At 55.1% G+C, this 18536-nt stretch overlaps 2 protein-coding genes across 2 annotated transcripts in view; both read left to right on the top strand.

Moving 5' to 3' along the window:
• The window catches only part of LOC311530631 (C-type lectin domain family 2 member D-like), a gene marked incomplete at both ends in the record, with an annotated part of 432554 nt that overhangs the window by 246967 nt on the left and 167051 nt on the right, over positions 1-18536 (top strand).
• LOC311530206 (uncharacterized protein) lies at positions 7988-17347 on the top strand (the record flags this gene model as incomplete). Its single annotated transcript, XM_084646679.1, has 4 exons — positions 7988-8102; positions 8337-8431; positions 9848-10000; positions 17252-17347. The coding sequence occupies 4 exons, from the start codon at positions 7988-7990 to the stop codon at positions 17345-17347; spliced, it is 459 nt and encodes a 152-aa protein (XP_084502805.1).

Consider the following 18536-nt stretch of genomic DNA (forward strand, 5'->3'; position numbering starts at 1 on the left):
ATGCTCTAACGGTTCCTTCTGGCCATAAAGTCAACTAACTTGTGAAAACCTAATTGCGGCCTGGGGAAGAACCTCTGTGTTCGACTGTGTAGTTGGTGTCACCTCACAAGGAAGAGTCATTGAGTGGGATGATCCAGGGGAAGCAGCTCAAACATCCAGTGTGGCTGGACAGGGGCAGGACATCAGCACTGCAGGGGAGGGGTGGGTGTGGCATTGACATCACAAGGGCCTTTGGCAGGACCTCAGCCTATTGGACAAAGGTGGTGGGGAGGCGATGATCTCACAGAGAGATCTTGACATCAGCCAGGCAGGACAGGGGTGCAGGACAGGGGCAACCTTGGAGATCCCTGTGGCTTTGCTTCAGCACGTCTCCTTCTCGAGGTCTCTCCTGGAGGACTGAGAGAGCATTCACTTTCACATTCGTGAGAGCAAGGAGGACACTCTTCGGAGTTTTCTCCTTTTCTTGTAGTGGTTTTGCTCGAAAACACACATCCCTATAGAAAAGGTAAGAGCCTCGGAGAGGTTTGGAACCTGTTCAGTCTGATCCATCAGGTGCCTGCTGATTTTTGGGAAAGGAAAACATTAGATTGTGGGGGCAGTATTTTATTTCCGACCTAGGACTTTGTCCCTTAGAATCACTGGGGACATTGGGGTTTCTCCTTTTTGTTTTCCCTTTTTCTCTGTCCCTCCTACTTTTCTCTTCTTGCTTCCTTTTTCCTTTTCCTCTGCTCTCCTCCCACCACCAGGAGCTCTGTGTGTGGAGCGGGGGCCGGACGGGGGGGGGGGGGTTGTGGGAGGCCCACACAGAGAGGTGAGACTGGAATAGTGCTCCGAGAGTGATCCCCTCGGTGGTAACCAGGGCCATTCTTTGGGCTATTTGTTGAGAACCCTTAGCCTCCCACCCCTCAAAGTCTCAACCTTGATTGGCTGAGGAGGGGGCTATTGACAGGGAGGAAACTCTAGTCTTTGTTGTTCTCTTTTATGACCAAGCAAATAAGTCACAACCAGTTAAATGTTTGACCAATGTGGATGCTGCTCTCCATTCATTATCTCGGAGCAGTTCGTGTTCCTCTCGAACATTCCAATTCTTCTCAAATACTTGCTGAATAATTCCGATGAACAATTGTCGGTCTGTAGCTCATTTGAGAGCAACTCTGCTACTGACTGGCTGCATCAGCTAAGACAAGTCCCTGCTCCTTTCTCAGCCTTCGTTTCTCCTTCTGTCAAGAACGAATAGCAATCCTCTCCCACCTACCTCGCCATGGGTGGATGCTGGGGATCCACTGAAGAGTGTCACTCGGAGCAGTGCAGACTAGGGGTGTCCTATCACACTGAGCCATATCCGATTATGACCTAATATTCTATTGGTTTTGTATTTTATTCTTTTGAAATTGTGAAGAGCAGCAACTACTTAGCTCAGACTGAAGCATCTCATCTAATTTTCTAGATCATAGTTGGTTTCTGAGTAGCAGCCGTGTTAGTCTGTATTCGAAAAAAGAACAGGAGGACTTGTGGCACCTAAGAGATTAACCAATTTATTTGAGCATAAGCTTTCGTGAGCTACAGCTGTCGTGAGCCTCAGATGCATCCGATGAAGTGAGCTGGAGCTCACAAAAGCTTATGCTCAAATAAATTCTTTAGTCTCTAAGGTGCCACAAGTACTCCTTTTTCTTTTTGCTCGATCATAGTGTCTCCCCTTTGTGTACGACGAGACAGTTTAATGCACTGTGACAAACAGGAGATGCTCTTGTTTTGCAAACAAATACTTTTGCAAAGAAATTTCATCCTACTTCTTATGATTTCAAGAAACAAAGTGGTTTCGTCTGAATGGATTTTCTGACAGAAAACGGTTTCCATGAAAATCTTCACTCCTGATTTCCTGGGCTTTATCCCTGCCTCCAGGGGGTTGTTGTCTGTTAGTTCGAACAGGAGTCAGGACTGTTGTCTTCTCTTTCTGGCTCCGTCACCGCTTTGCTGTGTGACACCTTGGGTAGGTCCAATGGGAACAGGGTCAATTCTCTAACTCCAGGCAGTAGGGAGCCTGGGTGAGATAAGGGATGTTAAGGCCGTCAGCGAAGGAGAAAGGGATGTTTCCAGGTGATGAATGTCAAGAATTCTAAACTTCACTAAAATGGCTAGTCTCGAGAAACAAGAACTAGTTGGGGCCAAACTTTAACCATTGTCTTTTTTAAAGCCCATTCAGGGATGTGAGTCCCAGAGAGCCATAGAGAGGGGGAGCAACTTGCCCAAAGTCCCACAGATCAATAGGCAGCAATGGAAGCAGGAGTGACACTCCCTCTCAAAGGCAGGGGGACCAGACATTAGGGCCTGGTTGCAATTGCCAACTGTGGGAGGGAGTGTGCGGCAGTGGTTAGTGAAGGGGTCCATCCATGGCTCTGACACTCAGTGTGACCCTGAGCTAGTAGCTGAGGTCTGTTTGCCATCAGTAGGGTTGGGGTCCCATCGCTACAGCCTAGTGGGTTTGGGAGGCTCCAGGAAGGTGTGTAAAGTGCTGGGAAGTCAGGATCCCGGAGGCGCTGTCACCTCCACCCTAGGGCCGTGTTCTGCACCTCCCTGCTGCTGGCTGAGTTTCTCTGTCCCTTGGCAATCAGACAGACTCTTGTTTTCACAGCCAGTTGATTGCCCTCGTGTCATCACCCTGCCTGCTGGGCAGGGTAACTCCTGAGGTCACCACCCTCTCCAGCCTGCCTTGGGCTTGGAGAGTGAGGAGGAGGGCGAGGGACGTCTGCTGACCCTGAACATCCGCCATCCATTATCCCATCACTGAGAGCAAGTGAGTGGCATTCGGGTTCCTCGGTGGCTTCCCCTCTCTGTCTGGGGAGAGGCAGAAACGGGGAGAGACTATCTCCAAAGGGGGATTTCATTTGCAAACAGCCCCCAAGAGCCCCTCACTCTTAGGCCAGGCAGGGGCTTCTCCAGAGCCATCTCCAGTGTGTTTGGAAAGGTTCCAGCAATGGGGCTCCCAGCCCTTCCCTTGTGGGACACTGTTCCCCAGGCTGAGAGTCTCCCTGTGAGCTGCTGAGCCTGGAAATCAATGGGGAACGAGGAGGGCCCTGGTCTTCCTGTGCCTTGGCTCTTTGTGACTTTGACGTGGGGAATGGTTTCCCAGGAGAAGTCGGGACTCCTGGCTTCTCTTCCTTCTCTAGCCTGGGTGGGAGAGTGGCCTGGGACGACAGGAGCGGGCTGCTTGTCCAGAGGAACCGGTGGTGTTTGGGACTGACCCCACTGCTCGAAAAGGATGAGAGTTCCTGGATATTGCAGCAGCAGGGATTATAAGGGGGAACGTTGGGAGCAGATCATGCAATGAACTCCTGCTAGTGTGTGTAGATGGCACTCCCTGCACTCCTGTAGGGGCAGAGGGGGCTGCTGTGGTTGGAGCAGGGGGGAGGAGGGACAGAAAAGGCCCATGAGTGAAAGGCTGCCTTGAGCCCAGTCTCAGCCCTGCTCCCCGCTCTGTTCCAGGATGGCCAGGCTCCTGCGGATGTTGCGGAGGAAGGCTCTGCAGGTGGCCCCAGAGCCTGAGGGAAGCAGCTGCCATCTTCCCAAGGGGCAGAACAAGCCCTGCATCCCCGCTGGCGGGGAAGCAGGTCCCGTCCAGGCCAGAGGGCAGAAGTGCCCGGCCTTCTGGAAAAGGAACCCGGCTCCCGGCGCAGGCGCCGAGCTGGGAGAGGCCCCGACCAGGCCCCAGTGGAGCTGGCCCAGGCTGCGGTTTGGCAGACAGGACCCAGCCCAGGAGGGGCGCCGGGCAGGGTGGCTCTGGGGCTTGTTGTGTGGGCAGCAGCGGCCCCAGGAGCCCAGCCCTCCTACCCATCAGGAGGCATCGCCCTGCCCGCTCACTGAGGCCCTTCCAGCCCCCGCCGGCCAGGAGGGGGAAGGTCCCTGTCCCAGCACCGGCAGCTCAGCCTGGGACAGCGGCAGCACCTGGGCCTCTGGCAGCAGCCAGGCCGATGGAGGCAACTGCTTTGTTCCAGGTGAGGAGCCAGGCTGGGCTCCGGGAGGGCTGAGGACGGGATGTGAACACCCTGGGCCCAGACACTCTCCCAGTGATATGGGGGGGGGTCCCCAGCCCAGGAGTCTGGCCTGAGCCCCGCGAACCCCACTGAGAGCAGCAGCCGTCACACAGCTGCCCCTTCCGCACGGGGACCTGGGGGTGGGGGCGTGAAGAGCTGCTGCCACTTTGGTCCTTGCTGCTCTGGGGCCGGGGGAATCGGCACCTCCCCTGGAGTCCTGGGCAGGGGAGGGGGGCTCTGCTCTGGGCTTCTGAAGCTGTTGGGGGCTGAAGGCATCCCTGAGAGGGAGGTTTGGGGCCCGATCTGCCCTGGGTGCCTGAGGTGGGAAGGGGGGTCTTGAATCCTGCTCTGCCCACCACGCCCCTGTCCTTCCCTCCCTGGTGCAGGGACCCCCCTGGATTCGGAGCAGGAGGAAGGGGTGGACGTGGCCAAAGATGAAGCTGCTCTCAAGGTCATCCGAGAGCAGCTCCAGTGCAGAGATAAGGTACAAATGTTCCCCACCTGGGCTGGAACCAAGATGGCCCTGTCCCTTCCCAGCACCCCACCCCCTTCCAGGGGTCTTGTCCCTCCTGATCCACCACCCCTAATGGGGCCCTTTTACATCCATGATGTGGGACCCCCAGATGGGGGTGTTTGTCCCACAACAGCCGAGGTTGTCTCCCCCCACAGGCACTGTCCCAGTTCCTGATCCTGCTTGCGTAGGAGTGGTGGGGGATTTGGACAATCGGCGGGTCCCCACAATCTCCCATTGAGGCCTGAGCCCTGAAGCTGGTTTGGGTGGGGCAGGAAGGTCCCTCGCTAACAGGTTCTCTCTCGTTATACCCCACCCTGGTGGGTACAGGATGAGGGGCAGCAGCTCCTGTTCCTTCGGGCCACCTACCCCGCATGTCTGGCTGCACAGGAGAGAGGGGAGGACACGCTGGAGCCGCGCTGCTGCAAGGCGGCTGTGGTGAAGAGGATCGTGGTGAGTGAGACACGCCATACGGCAGCTGGAGGGAGGAGAGAGACATGGGATTGGCAGGGGTATGGGCGGGTTAATGGGTGGGGGCTGGGTGGTGTTGGAGGGGGCAGCAGAGGACAAGGATTGCTGGGGCTGAAGACTTGGGAGAAGAGAAGGGAGAAATTGTGAGATTGGTGGGTAGTGGGCAGGGGGGGAGTTGTGGGGCTGGAGGGCAGCTGAGAGTTGGGGACAAGGAATCACATGGTTCCAGCTCGGTCGTCGGGATGGGGCTGAATGGGGGCAGTTTTGACAGGGAGGAGGAGAGAAGGGGATTGGGAGTGAGCTGGGCAGGAATCTGGGAAGGGGGACAAGTTTGATTGGCAGGAAGGAATCGGAGGAGCGGGAGGTGGTGGGGGATCCTGCTGGCCATGTGGGGCAGTGGCTGTGTCATCTCCTCACTGGGAGCTGTCAGTCGGGCCTGAATCTCACATGGTCCTTTGTCTCTTTCGCGTCTCACAGGAGCTCATCGAGGAGCTTCCCGATGACTCGTCACCCAGCGCCGTCCTCGCTCACTCCCTGCCTGCAGTGGGCTACCTCTGGTACCGAGACAGCCCCATCCCCCCACCCCGCCGGCTCCCCTCACCCCAGTGCTGCTCAGGCCCAAGGCTGGGAGTCACCGTCACTGTCCCTCCCAGGTCACCTCCCAAGAGTGGCGCCTCTGGCAGAGATGGTGGGGTGGGAAGGTTCACTCTCTCCATGACAGGGACCTTGGGGAGGGTCTCACTCCCGTCCTCAGATACAGGAGGGGCAGCAGGCTCCAGGGAACAGGAGCTATTCCTGTCCTGCCACTGTCTGTCTGGGACGCCTTGGCCTTGTCATTCCCTAGCTAAGTGCCTCAGTTTCCATTCTCGCCAGCCTGTGCCTCTGTCCCTGTGGCTTGGTGTCCGTGTTGGCGACAGTCCCACCCCCGTACTGCACAGTCTAATACCAGCTCCTCTCTCTTGCCAGCACCATGAAACCTGCCCTGGAGCCAGCCCTAGAGACCCACCTCTTGCGAGCTGCCCTTCACTCCGTCTTCACCCTGGGCACGGAGAAGGGCGCCACCGGCATCCAGGTACCTCCTCCTCCTCCATCCTCTTACTTTTCCAGAGTGGTCCTTCGTCCCTGCTCCCTTGATTTGCTGGAGCTCTAGCTTTAGGGATGGGGTAGTGGAGATGGAACAAGCTGCAGGGTTGGATACTTCCCTCCAGCAGGGAAGAGATTACCCCTCCCTGGGGGATTTCTTTCTTTCTTTCTTTCTTTCTTTCTTTCTTTCTTTCTTTCTTTCTTTCTTTCTTTCTTTCTTTCTTTCTTTCTTTCTTTCTTTCTTTCATAAGCCGTGTTTTGCCCAGAAGCCCAGCTTCCATCCATAGCAACTTGGCTGTTTCATACTCTTCTGCCTACAAGGCCCTCTGCAGAGACCTGCTAAGCTCATGGATCAAAGGTCCAGAGGTCATCAATTCTTGCGAATTGCCTGCAGTGCGATGTGAAGGAGAGAGGCTGGGAGATGTTTTTCGGAGTCTCCCCAGTGCTTCCCAGAGAGCCGTCTTCCCATCCTGTGGCAGGTGTAGGCCCAGGTTCCCTAACTCTGACCCATGCTTTGCAGGCTCTGCACAAAGTCATCCCAGAGGTCCTGGATGCCATGCTGGGGAACCTGCTGGCAGAGTCCCCAGACACAGACAGGCTCCACTTCATCTTGGAGGTGAGCCCCATTTTACTGTAACTCTTTGGGGGACTGGTAAGGAGAGACTGGAAGATGCATTTTCTACTCTGTCTTCCTAGCTGGGTCCCCAGTGGGCTGTCCTTGGTTCAGGAGGTCAGTGCAATGCAGTGTCAGGTCCTTCCTTCTTGAGGGACAGAGGAAGGAGCTGGGATTTCAAGCCTGAGCTCTGCCTGGTTCTGCTGAGCACTAAGCACCGGGCTCCTGGCTGTCTTGGGGAGTGAGAGTCTGAAAACCCACCCTTCCCCCACCCCTCCAACACACAGAGCCCATGAGATTCGGGAGATGGTTCTCAGAGCAGAGGCACATGCTCCTTCCTAGAGAAACAGGAGGAGCCCAGGGAATCAGCCCTTCCCTCTGATCTGCTCTGAAATTCCTGGGGGGATTGTGCTCTCAGTCACTCCCTACATCCCCCCAAGGATTTTCGTAGCAGGGAAGGGCCGAGGGTTCAGTCTCCTTTCTGGTGAACTGTTCAGGAATCAGGAGTTCTGGGAGGATGGGACCAGCCCTGACCCCGAACATTGTCCCAATCTTGAGAGACGCTGAGAAGTTGTGACCTGAAGGGTACAAGCTGCGTCCTGGGGGAAAGAATCCCCTTCTAAAGCTCTGCCATCAATGACTCAGCTATTCCCCCCTGCGCAGAATGTCTCAGGCCCCTGGGGCTGGGGGCATGGGGCTCATTTGCAAAGCAGGTGCAGCTGTCACTGAGTCTGACCTGCCTCCTTTTCCCACAGCATGTCAACCTCTGGGTCGTGTCCAGGGTGTCCCAGGTGCGAGCCAGGGCTATCAGGAGCAGCACAGCCCTGCTGAGATACACAGTCACCCTCCCTGAGTTTGACGTAAGTGAGCTCCTAGCCCAGCTTGCTGGCTCCAGGGGGAGGCGGGCTGGCTCCAGTGGGCTGCAGGATTTGCTGCTGCCGGGGCTGTGGCTTAGGAGGGTTCTTCAAGGGGAGGCAGAGTCCGAGCAGGACTGAGCTAGGCTTGAGTCAAGTTCTTCTTGTCCTGGTTCATTGTTGTCCCTGGGCCTTTAAGGGGACCATGCTCCAGCCCCTGCTTGGCATCCCAAAGCAGCTCTGGGCTCCCTTGGCAGCAGAGCAAATGAAGGGTCGATCTCAAGCTCCTCTCCCCCAGCATCTCCTGCAGAGGGGCTAAGAGGAAGGAGCCCTCTGGCCCAGGGAGGACAGGGAGCTGAGAGGAAAATGCTGATGGAGTCCCCTCTGCTCTCCCTTCCATTAGATCTCAGCCGAGTTCCCTCGGATGGGTCACCATGTGGCCCAGCTGGCTCTATTTGTCAGCGAGCCAGACAAGGACATCAGCCGGCAGGCCAGGGAGGGGACTTACCGACTCTACCAACTGCTGCTAAAACAGAGGGGTAAGGAACCCAGCTGGGACACGGAACCCAATAGGGGACTAAGAGTGACCACAGGTGGATAATGGGACCCCAGACCATTTCTCTCAGACTGACCCCAGCCGGAGGACAAGTCTCTCTCTGCCTCTGTTCTTCTCCACTCCACTGTGCAGCCACCAATGGGATTGGAAGGACACAGAAATTGCAACCAGAATGAGGAGAAAAGTCTCTCTCTCTCTCTCTCTCTCTCTCTTCCAGGCCTGACCATACATGAGGCGGAAGATCTCTGGTGCTATGACTGGCACCAGGACAGCAGGCTGTTGGGATACAAGAACACAGCCAGAGTGGGGGAGGTAAGGGCACTGTGCCAGGGCATGACACAGCTCGGGGAGTGTGGCTGGCTGGGTTCCCTGCAGTGGATGCCTCCTGGAGACAGGAAAAGAGCCCACTCCTTATTTCCAGCTCAGAGTTCCTCATCCAGCTACCAGTGGGACAGGCTGGTGCTAAAGGTCCCACATTGGAACCTCGCTAGTTGCCGTGATTTGAGGAGAATCCCCCGTGGGTGAGTTAAGATAGGATTATGGCTCTGGGTGTCTCTCTGCTCCTTGTCCCCCTGGCTGATCCCCAAGTGTCTGAGAGGAGAGCACTGGCTCAGCCAGTCACGATTGCTTGATCAGACCCTTGTTGAATTCCCTGCACCCTGTAGAAGCAGAGAAAGGAGGTGGGCTTTGCCCAATTCCATTGCCGGTCAGGAAGCAGAATGCCCCAACCTGGGAACTGGGTAGGGGACATAGTGAGCTCCAGAGCCAATATGGACCACATGGGCCCCGCCTCATGTCTCCAGACCTGGCCAGGGAATGGCAGAATATCTGGACCTCAGCCACTGTTCCAAAGAAGCACATTGTCACTGACCCAAGTTGTGGCTCCTTGCTGCACAAGTAGAAAATCAAAGACACCCCCCACCGCCGTCTCACAACTGTGGTGAGAATATCCAAACCTTCGAACACACTGTAACACAGTGCCCCCAGACTGGAGTCAAAGGTGAAATGGGTGATTTCCACAACATCACAGGGGAGGCCTTGGAATGGCTCCTGGATGGACAAGAGCATCTACAGAATGCTCCTCCACAGACGCCCCGTGAGAGAGACTGTGTGAGCTTGTCCCGCCTCCCACAAGCTGAATTGCTGCAGCGGAAGAAAAGTCTCCGAGGAGCGTCTGGGACGGGGACTGGGCCATGAGTCTCCTTGTCCTTGTCAGGCTGCAGGTTGGATTCCCCTTGAAGAAACCAGGGAGCTGCAGAGGCCATAGCCAGCAACTAGAGAAATTACTTAGCTGGGGGAAGAGACCTCTGGTCTGTCAGCTCCAACCCCCTCCCCCCCACAACAGCACACACAAACTCCTCTAGCCACTGAGGTGCAGGAGATCTCTCTGCTGGAAGCAAGACAGGGTCCCCTGTCATCTCTGTGCCCTGCACAGCAGAGTGGGCCTGCTCACACACATGAGAGATCCATTTCCAGCCCATCCTGGCCCCTGCCATAAATTGCCTTCCCAAAAGAGCCACTGGAGGCTTTGGTCCCTCAGCATCTGCGACCTTTTAATAAAGGGGCTTCCCTGAACCCTGGGACCCTGAAAGCCTCCTGGGGAATGGAGTGCCTTGGCCACAGCAGCTCTCTTCCCCACCCTTTGGGGAACTAGACACCATTGTACTGCCAGGACTTGGAGGCTGGCTCTGGGCAATGTGCTTGATCCTCATGTCCTCTTGGTTTTAGGTCTTTGGAAATTTTTTCTCTGTCGAGCAAAGAAGATCCTTCCTGCGGACAGCAGTGCTGGCCATCCACGACCCCCTGCTGCGTATCAGCCAGGCTGGGCTGGTGCTTGTCTACTCCCTTCTGGGGGAAGCCCAGCAACTGATGGGGGACACAGTAAGCAGCTGTAATCGACTGAGGAGCTTGGGGTGGGGCCCAGGGCCCCATTCCCATCCTATCGGCATTTGCTGGTCTGGTAGCAAGGAGCCTAGTGGGGACTTCTGGACTTCATGGACTTCTGTTCTTAGGATGTGGTGCTCTGCTATCACTCCTGGGAAGGACAGGAGTGTCCCCTAAGTGCCCTCTGCCCCACAGAGCTGCACCCATTTCCCCATGGCCTAGTGTCTATGTCACCCAAGCCACCATCGAGAGTTGCTCCCATCCCTGGCAGCCTGGGAGGCCAAGGACTGACTGGTGATGGCGACTGAGCAGGAAGGGCTGAGGCACATGGGCGTGGGAAGCTGGTCTTGCTGCTGGTAGGGCTGGACCCGCTCTCAAGAGATTGGGAGGATTCAGTCAGCAGGGGCTGCTGACCTGCCCCGTTCACCAGGGCTGCCATCAGCTTTTGTCACTGGGGTGACTTGGGGAAAGATCTCAAGCTCTACCCATCCCACCTCACTGCTGCCAGAATCCCTCCCGCCCCCCGCCACCCTTCTAGAGCCCCCTCTCTGCCCCATCTGGGTAGGGATGGAGGTGGGGGTGGAGGAGAGGGTTCTCCGAATTTGAGCGGTGTCCCCAGGTGGGTTGGAGGTGGAACAGCTGTCAGGGGCACTGGTGGGGAGGTGGCAGGAGCTCACCCGACAAGGAGGGGGGTTGGCACTGGAGGTCACTAGAGACGACAGCAATCCTCCATCCTGGGGGTCAGGAGGGTGAATCCACCACTCAGACATGAGCAGCTGCTGGGTGAAAATGATGGCTCTGGTTCCAGGTGCCCTTAATCCTCCCTGATACCTGGGGAGTGTCTCAGTCTCTGACCTGTTCTCGTTCCCCTGCAGCATGAGGATGTCACAGCCAAGGTCATGGGCCAGCTTCACATCATCCGGCACTTGCACCAGATGCCCGAGGCGCTGGAAGGGCTGTGGCTCATCTGATGCTCTTTAAGGTTCCTCTCCCTGTTCATCAAGTCCCGCTCCCTGCTGCAGGTACTGCTCTGTCTCACTGTAAATGGGGAGCTAGTGAAAGTGGAAATGGAGGCCCCGGCACTCACAGAAACTCTCTCCCCTCTCTGTAGAGCTGGGTCCTTCCCTTGGCCCCCCAGATACCTTCATCTGGAGCAGGAGCTCTTTCCCTCATACCCACATCCCTCCCCTCTTTCCTTGATCTCACCCCCATCCCATTCCCCGTGCTCCCAGGCAGAGATCTTCCTGCCCCATATGGCTCAGAAGGACCTTTGTGTCAGGGCTACAGACTGTCTGCCCAACTGAAGCTCAGGAAGCTCCACATTTGAGGAGGTGAGGATGGGACAGAGGCTCAGGGCTAGCTTCATCTCCTGCCCTTTATTCTTCCTTTGGCCCTTCTCTGGGCTCTCAGAGTCTGACATGAAGAGGAGCTTCCTCCCCCCATGTCTTCTAGGCCCCGGGGTGTGTGACAGCCTCCCAGATGGGTGCAGTCAGAAGCTGAGCCACCTCAGGGAGCAGTGGGGACAGGTCCCTTGTCCTAGGAAACCAAGCAGTGGTAGTTCTCAAAGAGGCTGAGAGGGAAGAGCCTGCTCCCTCATGGAGGTAAGAGCCATTGAGTTCTTTGGGCATCTGGGTTTCTTGGGGGAGAAATGGGATCCCTGCTGCATAGCCTGGCTGGGAACTTCCCCCATCCCTGGGACAGAAATATCTCCATCAATGTGCCACCCTTGTTTTTTTTCCTAGCAAGAGGCTCCCAGAGAACTCCTCCTCAAACCTGTTCTCCTGGGAGCGTTTCTGGGAGGAGGCTCCCCGTCCTTCAGTCTCCAACTCCATCATGCAGTCTCTTTCACCTAACATCTCCGCTCTCCAGCTCCACTTTCTGCAGCAGAACAAACGGACCTTCAGCCCAAGAGAACAGACTCTGACCTCCTTCTGATCAGCAATGGGGTTTCACCATCCCCTCAGCCAAGCTGTCAGCTGGGCTGGACCGGATTTGAAGGAGGAGGGTATCTAACAGGGTGGCTTGGCCTATGGCTGCCTAGCCTGGGGCTAGGCCAAATTGATGACCACAAGTGAGCCCCACCTGAGAGGAAACAATGGAAAACAGCAGCAAAAGTACAGAAGCAAAGCGAGCTGTTCAGTAGACGGCCTTGGGCCAAACCCTGGAGTCCAGGGTAGGACTGGCTTCTCTCACCGTCCCTAAGGAAGGGGACATAGAAGACCCTAGAAACCCAAGAAGGGCAGGCCGAAGCAAAATCAGGCTGAGGAAGAACTCCCCACGAGGGTGGAAGGCCTTGTTTCTGTTCAAGACATTTTTGGACTTTGTTTGCAAGAAGCACGACCCAGGAAGGAGTGGAGTAAAGGACAGTCACCTGGTTGGAGGGCTGAGTTCCCAGCCAACAAAGTGCAAGAGTGAGTATCAACGGGGTTGCTAGCCCAGCTAGAAAGCGGTGACACGAGGCCTGGCCAGCATCTAGCGGTGAGTGAACTCTTGTACACACCCAAAGTGGCTGTGTCTGGAGCCCTGTGTAGCCTCTTCTGTGGGAAGTTCCCATGGGTCAGTGGGGCCGGAATCTCTCCAGCTCCTTTGGTCTCTTTGGGCTTCACAGGAGATGTCTGGTGAACTGCCCTTGAACTCTGGTCCCAGCACCGGTCATAAATTATTTGCTACCTTCAGAGAGACAGGGCACAGCTCAGCCTGTTGGGTAGGCTGGAGTCTCACACTTCACTCGAACACACAACACTGAGGTGGTTTGGGAAGCATAGTGACAAAGAAGAGATTTAAGTGATACTAAGCAAGAGAAAGAGACAAATTTCAAACAGACAAACAAAACACAACACACTTTGTAGTGACTAAAACTGAATCTTAACAAGTCACAATCTTTGCCTTAGGAGTTTCCAGATGAACATCTCAGCTTTCCTAAGAGACCTTCTTTGATGTCCCTGTAGGGTAGAAGACTTCTCTGTCGAATCCGCTGATTTGATTGCTTCGTCTTCTGGTTTCAGACCCTCTGTTCTCTTTCTGGGCTGCCTGGACCCTGACTGTAACATCTCTCTGGCCCAGCCTCTTACACAGATGTGTGGTGCAGCCAGCCCAGCACAGGGAGCAGTGGGGACAGATGATCTCCTCCTGTCAGACCAAGCAACATGGGTCCCACTGAGGCTTAGATGGAAGATCCCAGGCATCTCCTGGAGGTAAGAACCGTCCACTCTTCTGGGCACTTGGGGCTGTTGCAAGAGGGGGCTCCTGTTCCATAGCCTATTTGTCCTCATGACTGTGTTTTTTTATTCTCAGAGGGTGTGTCCGGGACCGTGGAGACTGTTTCGTGCATGAGGTTTGAGCGGGGAGAGATCACTCACTGTCATGACCCCTGGGTCATTAACCCGGGTCTGCAGGGTTCCTGGGAGCAGCCAGCCTCCAGCACGCCACCTGGAAGCCTACGAAAAACTGCTTACCTCGGACTTACGAAGTCCAGACCCAGTTTGAGGCTCCTATTGGCAGAGTCCCAGAGCAGCTTATCGGCCCCCGGGGACTTCCTTAAACCAGCAGCAGGAACAAGAAGCTGTCTGAACAGCCGCGCTCCTCCCCGGCTCTGGACCATTTGTTGGCTGTTCCTGCTCCCACTCCCCAGGCTTGATTTCCTGGCATCCGGACTCGGGGTGACTCATCTGACTTGAGATTCTGAACACAATTTGGTCTTTTGCTTCTGACCACTAGGTCTGGCTGCCCATTACCCAGCCATGACACTGACTTTTCTTCAATTCCTTCAATGCCCTTTTCTGCTCTCCAGCTCTGCTCTCCCAGCAAGACACACCAATCCCTTGGCTCCCAGAGTCCTGCTTGCCTGCTAGTCAAGGGCTCAGGGGGAATGCTTGTCTTGCCCCCTCCCACACCACAGCTTCTTTTCCTCGGGGACTCTCCCTAGCGCAGAGGAGAATCCGTCCTGGCAGCAATTCAGGAAGTCACAGAAGGGACGGTCTGCTCAGCTCCCTCTGCAATTCCACTGCCCAAGACCATTAGGAGTGGGTGCCCAGTGACTGCGCCGGCAGCTCCTTGAGAGACTCCTGGGAGCAGGGTAGTCATGTTTCACGGTGACCGCGGGAAGCCAAACAAAGAGTGCGGCATTGAGGAGACTCTTCTGCTGTCCCAAATGGTTTCTGTTCTCCTGCACGGTCAGACCGTGGGGCCAGGTGGAAGAGCTGTTTGGTGATGAGTTGGAGGATTCACCATACAGGTGCAACAGCTGCAGATCCTGGAGTTCCTCTGGTCGGGTTACCATGTGTCCAGATTTTCCCGGACATGTCCGGCTTTTTGGGTTTTCAATCGCCCTCAGGGAGGAATTTGTCAAACTCTACAAAGGTCCAGGATTTCCCTCCCAATGCAGCACTCTGGAGGCCGGGGGCGGGGAGCTGTGTGCTCTGCAGGGGAGCGCGGCACTGTGTCTGGCTCCGCACCCCAGACACAGTGCTCTGAGCAGCAGGCTAAGGGGGCCGGAGGGCTGGAGAAGGGGCATGGGGTCCCAAGGGACAGTCAGGGGACAGAAAGCACAAGGGGTTGGATGGGTCAGGGGTTCTAGGGGAAGCCTGTCAGGGGGTGGGCATAGGGAGAGGGTTCGGGGGAATCAAGGGACAGGGAGCAGGGGTTTTGGATGAGGCGGAGGTTTGGGGAGGAAGTGAGGGGCAGGGAGCAGGGAGGGTTAGATGGGTCGGGGGTTCTGCGGGGGCAGTCAGGAAACAGGGAGTGGTTGGATAGATGTGGGAGACCTGGGGGTGTGTCAGGGGGCGGGGGTGCGGATAGGGGGTGGGGCAGTAAGGGGACAGGTAGGGGGTGGACTTCTGGGGGGGCAGTTAGGGTGGAGGGGTCTAAGGAGGGGGCAGTTGGAGACAGGGAGAAGGAAGGCTTAGATAGAGGGCAGAGTCCTGGGAGGGGGTGATCAGGGGACAAGGAGCAGAGGGGGTTGGATGGGTTGGCAGTTCTGTGGGGGCAGGAAGTGGTAGGGAGGAGATTGGGGGCAGGGCTACCACTCCCCCCCCCCCTCATTGGAGTGTCCTCTTTTTTGAAAGTTCAAATATGGTAACCCTACCCTATTGGCCCAGCCTCCACTCCTGAGAGTTCAGGCGAACCTCCCCCTGTTCTCAGGGAGTCTTTGGCTTTGGCAGCTGGGCCTGCCTGCCGAGACAGAGGACTCAGTGTTTCCATCCGGCTGCTCAGTTGCAAATGCAGCCGTCCAAAGACGTGAACAATGGAAGCAAAAGAGCAAAGCTGGACCATCCCCTGAGCTCCTGCAATCAAGTGAGCCGAGCCTGGGAGAGACGAGGGAAAGTGGCCAAGGTGGCTGGTGGCTGCAGGGAGCCAGGGGAGGAGAAATAAATAATTCATGATGAATCCTAAGGGCTTTGTCTTGTGTGGTGAAGGGTTTAAAATGGGTCTAGTTACTATCACATTCAATTTTACAATCGCTGTGTGTGATTGAAGGGCAGGTCTGGAAAGGTCAGAGGTCCCTCGAGGAGCTTCAATCTCAGATTCTGTCCCTATTGCCTGCTTTGACCAGCTGATCTCAACCCAACACATCCCTCAGGTGGTCGCAGTGGTGAGCTCTTTCCCTCTTTTTCTGGATTAGCCACCAGCATGGGGACAGGATACATGTGGCCAAGGAAATGGAGAGGCGTGGGGGTCACGTGCAGAGGCGTGCAGATAACTTGCAGAGTTGCCTGTTAATGCAGCTCCCATGTGGGAAGCACGGTAGGGTACCGTGCACTCCAGGGCACCATTTCCAAATCTGGTGATGGCGTGGAGGATAATTTCACCATGATTCCAGGGGCTACTTAGGCACCTGAAAACTTTAGTGTTTTGGCAGATAACTTAGCAATGAGCTGACAGGAACACTTGCCAGACTCTTTTCCGGGGAAGACAGCTATAAGAATGGATCCAGGGAATGGTTCTGTATCTCTGAGCTGTTTGGACACTTTCAGGGAACATTCCCGATGCAAGACAGAGATCCCCAAAGTTATCCTGGGTAACCCTGAGAGACTTATGGAAAACTAGCAGATACCACATCTCTGCTGTCACTTTGCATGGACAAACTTGGACTGTCCCAACCTGTTCATATATTTTACCTGCTTTAACCTCTCAAGAACTTTCATCTATAAAAGAAAGAAAATTAAATAAATGACGTAGTACACCGATATAGGGCTGTAGCGTAAACCCGACCTCAGAGTTGTCCCATTGAAATGGAATTATTCACAGCACTAATTAAAGTTAAACCTGCATGTAAGTGTTAAGCCGAGATTAAGGCCACAGTTTATGAGAGGTGCAGACGCAAGAAGAGAAGAGCTGTGCAAAGACTGAAATACCACTTGGAACTTGGCCCAAACAATGCATCATGAAAAATAAACTCATCCTGTTATACAGTAATAGAGCTGGTTCAAAAGGGTTTTACACTGACAATGCAACCTTTGAACTAAAAATGCCACTTTGGATTACATTGTTCATTTGAACAAAGTTCCCTTTTTAAAAAAAAAACATTTTGAATTTCTGTGCCCACTTGAGAGAGAAGGTGGAGTTTTTCCCACCAAAACTAAACAAAAATTTGATCATTAAAAACATTTGCAAATAAGTCTGAAGAATATGGCGGGGGGGGGGGGGGAGTGGTTTCTTCTTCAATTTTCATGAACCTCTCCACTCTTGCTATTTTTGACCAGTTCTAATTATGAATAAATGTCTGTATGTACATGAATAATAAATATGTCTGCTACTGAAACATTTACAAACAATGGCTCTCATCAGGAGCACTGAAGTCACATTACGTAGAGAAACACCCAGGCCTGCAGGGTTCACTTTCTCAAAGACATAAACCGCCCCACGATGGGAATGTCACACACAACACAACGTGACTGGCCCTGATAGGTTAGGTGCGTGTTTTGCAGTTGCTGGCAAATTGTGCTTTTTTGAGGTCAGGGGGAGGTGGGGGGCGTTATATTTGAAAGGAGTTCTTCATCCTCTCCCACTCTCCTCCGGGGGTGCCGGAACAGGGGGGACCAGGGCCCACCACTTTTTACTGGCCATAAGTGTGAGTGACTGGATGAGTGGGGAGAGAATGGAGCTGGAGTGGGGGGGGGGCGGGGTTTTGGAGGCAAGGGGCGGCGTGAAGTGGGAGCTCAGGGACCAGGTGCTGGTTCCATGTGCCCTTAATCCTCCCTCATTCCTGGGGAGTGTCTCAGTCTCTGACATGTTCTCGTTCCCTTGCAGCACGAGGATGTCACAGCCAAGGTCATGGGCCAGCTTCACGTCGTCCGGCAGTTGCACCAGATACCCGAGGCGCTGCAAGGGCTGTGGCTCATCTGATGCTCTTAAAAGTTCCCCTCCCTGTTCAGCAAGTCCCGCTCCCTGCTGCAGGTACTGCTCTGTCTCACTGTAAATGGGGGGCTAGTGGAAGTGGAAATGGAGGCCCCTGGCACTCACAGAAACTCTCTCCCCTCTCTGTGGACCTTGGTCCTTCCCTCGGCCCCCCAAATTCCTTCATCTGAGGCAGGAGCTCTTTCCTTCACACCCATACCCCTCCCCTCTTTCCTTGATCTCACCCCCATCCCATTCCCCGTGCTCCCAGGCAGAGATCTTCCTGCCCCATATGGCGCAGAAGGAACTTTGGGTCAGGGCTACAGACTGTCTGCCCAACTGAAGCTCAGGAAGCTCCACATTTGAGGAGGTGAGGATGGGACAGAGGCTCCGGGCTAGCTTCATCTCCTGCCCTTTATTCTTCCTTTGGCCCTTCTCTGGGCTCTCAGAGTCTGACATGAAGAGGAGCTTCCTCCCCCCATGTCTTCTAGGCCCCGGGGTGTGTGACAGCCTCCCAGATGGCTGCAGTCAGAAGCTGAGCCACCTCAGGGAGCAGTGCGGACACTTCACCTTTTCCTATGAAACCAAGCAGTGGTAGTTCTCAAAGAGGCTGAGAGGGAAGAGCCCGCTCCCTCATGGAGGTAAGAGCCATTGACTTCTTTGGGCATATGGGTTTCTTGGGGGAGAAATGGGATCCCTGCTGCATAGCCTGGCTGGGAGCTTCCCCCATCTCTGGGACAGAGACATCTCCATCAATGAGCCACCCTTGTTTTTTTCCTCGCAGGAGCCTCCCCAGAGATGTCCTCAAACCTGATCTCATGGGAGCATTTCTGGGAGGAGGCTCCCGTCCCTCAGTCTCCAACTCCATCATGCAGTCTCATTCACATAACATCTCCGCTCTCCAGCTCCACTTCCCGCAGCAGGACAAATGAACCTTCAGCTCCTAGAGAATGGACTCTGACCGCCTTCTGATCAGCGATGGGGTTTCATTATCCTCTCAACAAACCTGTCAGCCTCTGAATGATGAAGGGCCTGAATGTCAGAATCACCAGAACCAAGAAAATTCCAACTGCAGCCAGTCGAGCCTTTGTGAACTTAGCCCATCTGGAAACCAGGTCTGAAGTGGAGAGGTCTGAACTCATGGACTCATAGATTTTAAGGTCAGAAGGGACCATTATGATCATCTAGTCTGACCTCC

This window comes from Lepidochelys olivacea (genome assembly GCF_965140295.1).
Source record: "Lepidochelys olivacea isolate rLepOli2 genome assembly, chromosome: 14".
In the NCBI taxonomy this organism is placed as follows: Eukaryota; Metazoa; Chordata; order Testudines; family Cheloniidae; genus Lepidochelys; species Lepidochelys olivacea.